General features: G+C 34.8%; 1 protein-coding gene and 1 long non-coding RNA gene across 2 annotated transcripts; both read left to right on the top strand.

Annotated features, from left to right (window-relative positions):
• The first annotated feature begins 126 nt into the window (after window positions 1-126).
• Window positions 127-989, top strand: LOC141717247 (uncharacterized). The gene is made up of 3 exons (XR_012573564.1): window positions 127-263; window positions 345-537; window positions 859-989. It is a non-coding gene; the product is annotated as an uncharacterized LOC141717247 (long non-coding RNA).
• Window positions 990-2,280: 1,291 nt separating this feature from the next.
• Window positions 2,281-3,077, top strand: LOC141719906 (uncharacterized). Its single transcript, XM_074522268.1, has 2 exons — window positions 2,281-2,303; window positions 2,669-3,077. The coding sequence occupies exons 1-2, from the start codon at window positions 2,281-2,283 to the stop codon at window positions 3,075-3,077; spliced, it is 432 nt and encodes a 143-aa protein (XP_074378369.1).
• Window positions 3,078-4,006: the final 929 nt, after the last annotated feature.

Here is a 4,006-nt window from a genome sequence, read left to right as displayed (position 1 = left end):
TCTTACGATTTCTGGATACAAGAAAATATCATTAACAAATCTTTCCTTTTTATTTTGTTGCAGAAAGTTAACTTCTGGAAAAAGGTTTATGTGATTTATAGCTTCTTCTTTGTGCGAAAGATCATAGCTCATATGGTCATATTTTTCTTTTTCTGTGTGGTCCTTCCATTGACCATTATGGTTCCTGAAATTGATGTTCCGAAATGGGGAGCCATTTATATTCCTTGCATCATCACCACTCTCAATTCAGTCGGAACCCCAAGGTCTTGAAACTTCTTTATCTATCGTATATTGGAAGCTCTTTCTTTGTCATTTTTCTTAATCTGCTGAACAGGATCTTGCAGGTCCATCCATTTGCTGTTTTACTGCATTCTTTTTGAAAATGTCATGTCTTTTCACCGTACCAAGGCAACCTTCATTGGTTTATTCGAGGCAAAGAGAGCCTATTGAATGGGTTGTGACTGAGAAACTAGGAGATGCTCTTAAGAACAAAAACAACAAACCAGCTAAGAAATTTAACTTCAATATAGGAGACAGGTGATAATACTTTGTTGTTTGCTTTCCTTACTATATTTTTAACTTTCCATGTAGTCACTACTTGTGCATCTACTGTGTGAATCAAACATTTCCACACTACATACCAAATTAAACTTAGTGTTTCATCTTCTAGATTTGATTCATAAATATTTTATATGTGCTCAATCCTGAAGAAGATTGGGGCCTACCTCGGCTTGTTCTCTGATAATTAAGCTGGATTAAGATTAATCATCCAGTGAACAACACTTTTTCTTTTAATTCTTCTAATTCTTTATATCTTTTGTGATTGATGATTTCAACACAAAAATGTTTCTTTTCCAGAATGCATGTTACAGAGCTGGGATTTGCGGCGTTCCTTTTCTTCTGTGGATGTTATGATTATCTGTATGGAAAAAACAACTACTTCGTTTACATGTTCCTCCAAACAATAATGTTTTCTGTCGTGGGATTAGTCTACATTGGCACCGTAGTCCCAAGCTCATACGCATTAAAAGCATGAACTAAATACATATACCATGTAGAAGTCCCTACTATGCTACGAGTATATACATAAGCCTGCTTTCTGTTCAGTATTAATTTGCATTTGCTACATTGTTCAGACAATACAACGTATATGAGATTTGTTGGCTGTGTTCAAGAGATGCCCAACATTTTGGCCCTCGATATTCGTCAGGCAAAGTAAGCGAGCCAGCAAAATATTAGGGAACAAATTAGTAGCGGTGTTAGCTAGGATTCAGTCAGTTGTAAAAGGGTGAAGAAGTCTAAAATTGTAGCTGCTATAATTTAGAGTCAGATGAGTGTTCATTTTACTTGTTGCATTGTTAATGAGTAAGTTATAGGTGTGGTTTTTTCCCAGCTTGAAGATTGAAATAAGTAGGCAAAAAAATCAATGCTGCAACATAAGGCTCTAGCCATTTTGTAGTCCTTTTCTGTATAGTATTTCATTGCCTGTAGACAGAACTCTGTGTAATTAAGCTTTCTGGTTACGTGTAAAAATGCAAAACGTTGAAGTTTAGTTTAAAACGGTCTATGAATCAAATTAAATCAAATATACTCCGTATATCCAATTTATCCTCCGGGAAGGGTATAAGAGCATGTGCAGCGCGGGGCTGCTTTGCACCTCGAGACGCGTGAAATGATCATTTCATCAAATAAAGGCACTGGATAGCATTGTAGGAAGTAAAAAAAACTAGCCCAGTCCCTCTTCCCCGGGCGGGGACAGTTCAATTTTTTAGTATAATTTTTCATTCACCTTTTGTTAAAATTGTGCCCATCTGCTGTATACAGCCGTTACTAAATTAACGTTGGAACATTAACGTATATATAAATGGTAACTTTTTTCTCTCCTATAAATACCAATCCCCAAGCCATTAATATTTACACTCTTTACTCCTAAAAAAATTATCTTAGCAAACATGAATCCAAAAAATACCCCATCTTCAAATCAAAATTGAACTCCTCAAAATCTAAACCCTCAATTTCCATATCCATATCAAAATTCCTATTTTCCAAACCCACAAAATTTAGCCTTTAATTCATAAAATTCGAATTCTCAATACCAATTTCCACATTCTCAAAATTCTCAATTTCCATTTTCATATCCTCAAAATTCTCCATATCCGTTTCCATTTCCTCCTTTTTCGAATCCACAATTTGAAACCCATCAAACACCTATCAATATTCAAAATTCTCCGAAAACGCAAGTCCCCGCCTTTGGTCATGAAAACATTATTGATCTAAATGATGATTGCGAGGAAACCGAAGAGGTACGAGAAATTATTGGTCAGTGGAAGTGGGTTGAAGATAAACTCTTAATAAGTGCATGGTTGAATGTGTCAATCGATCCATTAGTAGGTACAGATCAAAAAGCCGATGCATTTTGGGACCGAATTCGTCAATATTTTGAAGAATATAATCCTTGTGTTATTAAGAGAGAAGTTATGGCAATGAAAAAAAGGTGACAACGAATAAATGAATGTGCTCAAAAATTTGGATCGTGTCATGATGAGACTCTACGAAGAGTCGGGAGCGGTTCAAACTTGGACAACATAATTGAGGAAGTTAATGCACTTCATTTAAAATATTACAAGAAGAAGTCTAACTTTGACAATCATTGGCGTGAGTTTCCTAGACAACCCAAGTGGAGAACTCCTAGAACTAGTGAAAGTTCTAAAAGAACTAAATTAAGTAGTTCTGGAACTTACTCATCGGAGGGAAATAATGATACACCAACATCTGATGAATTTGAACTGATTTGTCCAAAAGGTACAAAAACAGCTAAAAGGAAGGAAAAGGGGAAGGCAACAGCAGCAGAAGTTGAAGAATATGAAGCTTTCAAAGCTAATGATTTGAGGAAAATGACTATAATGGAAACCGTGAATGACATTCATCAAAAAGACATTGAGACTCGACGAAGGGAGCTTGAGGCGAAGCAAGCTGAAATGGATTTACAAGTCATTTTGGCGGATACTGAAAAAATGAATGATGCTCAGCGGATGGCTCATGCAAAATTACTTGAGAAAATTATGACAAGAAACTAGCTGTTGGAAGCTAGTGCTTGTTTTTATTTATTTGTAAACTAGCTGTTGGAAGCTAGTGCTTGTTTTTATTTATTTGTAAACTAGTTGTTGGAAGCTAGTACTTGTTTTTATTTATGTGTAAACTTGCTGTTGGAAGTTATTGCTTGTTTTTATTTATTTGTAAACTAGCCGTTGGAAGCTAGAATATATTCGTTTTTACCTTCTATATAAACTAGACGCATCATCTCTTTCAATTCACATCAACATGAAGATCTTGGGAGAATCATGAGAGCATGCATCATAATACATAATATGATTGTTGAAGATGAAAGGGACACATATGTCACTCAATTTGGTTCATTCCCAACCTATGATGATGTAACAAATGGTTTATCGCAACCAAATTTAGGTGAAGAACCCTCTGTCCCGTACGAAACATATTATCAAAATAGTATGCAGATGCGTGATAGACGGGCACATCGTCAGCTATAAAATGACTTGGTTGAGCATATCTCGCAGTTCAACGAGAATCGTTAAATTGTAACATTTAAATTTTATATTTTCTTGTGTGTTGTTTTCAATTTCATGTTTTTAATAATATAATGCATTTTAATTACGGGTCATATTTTTTATTTTACTGACATTTTTAAAAAAATTAATCACATTAATTTTATTATTAAAATTTTTGTACTAATAAATTAAAATTAAAATCAAATAATAAAAACAATTATTAGATATATAATATAATAATAATACAAGGGTCTTACACAAATGTGGGAAGTGGGCTTAACATTGGATAGATTGAGGTCACTTTTTTAATGGGATCATTTCGGGTGACGTGGCGGGGAATGCGTAAGTGTCCCCGGGGGAGTTGACCCCGAGGGCTGTGGATGCTCTAATATACACATCTTTCCCCTCATATAAAAGAATGAAAAGATTATTTTTTCAAA

The sequence above is a fragment of the Apium graveolens genome, chromosome 4 (genome assembly GCF_009905375.1).
Source record: "Apium graveolens cultivar Ventura chromosome 4, ASM990537v1, whole genome shotgun sequence".
Lineage (NCBI taxonomy): Eukaryota > Viridiplantae > Streptophyta > Magnoliopsida > Apiales > Apiaceae > Apium > Apium graveolens.
This window is presented reverse-complemented; position numbering and strand designations above follow the sequence as displayed.

Bases quoted from the DNA above. Each gene is read 5' to 3' on its own strand.
- LOC141719906 (XM_074522268.1), top strand. From the start codon at position 2,281: ATGATTGCGAGGAAACCGAAGAG. The intron at 2,304-2,668 runs GTACGAGAAATT...TGAGTTTCCTAG, and splicing joins ATTGCGAGGAAACCGAAGAG to ACAACCCAAGTGGAGAACTC.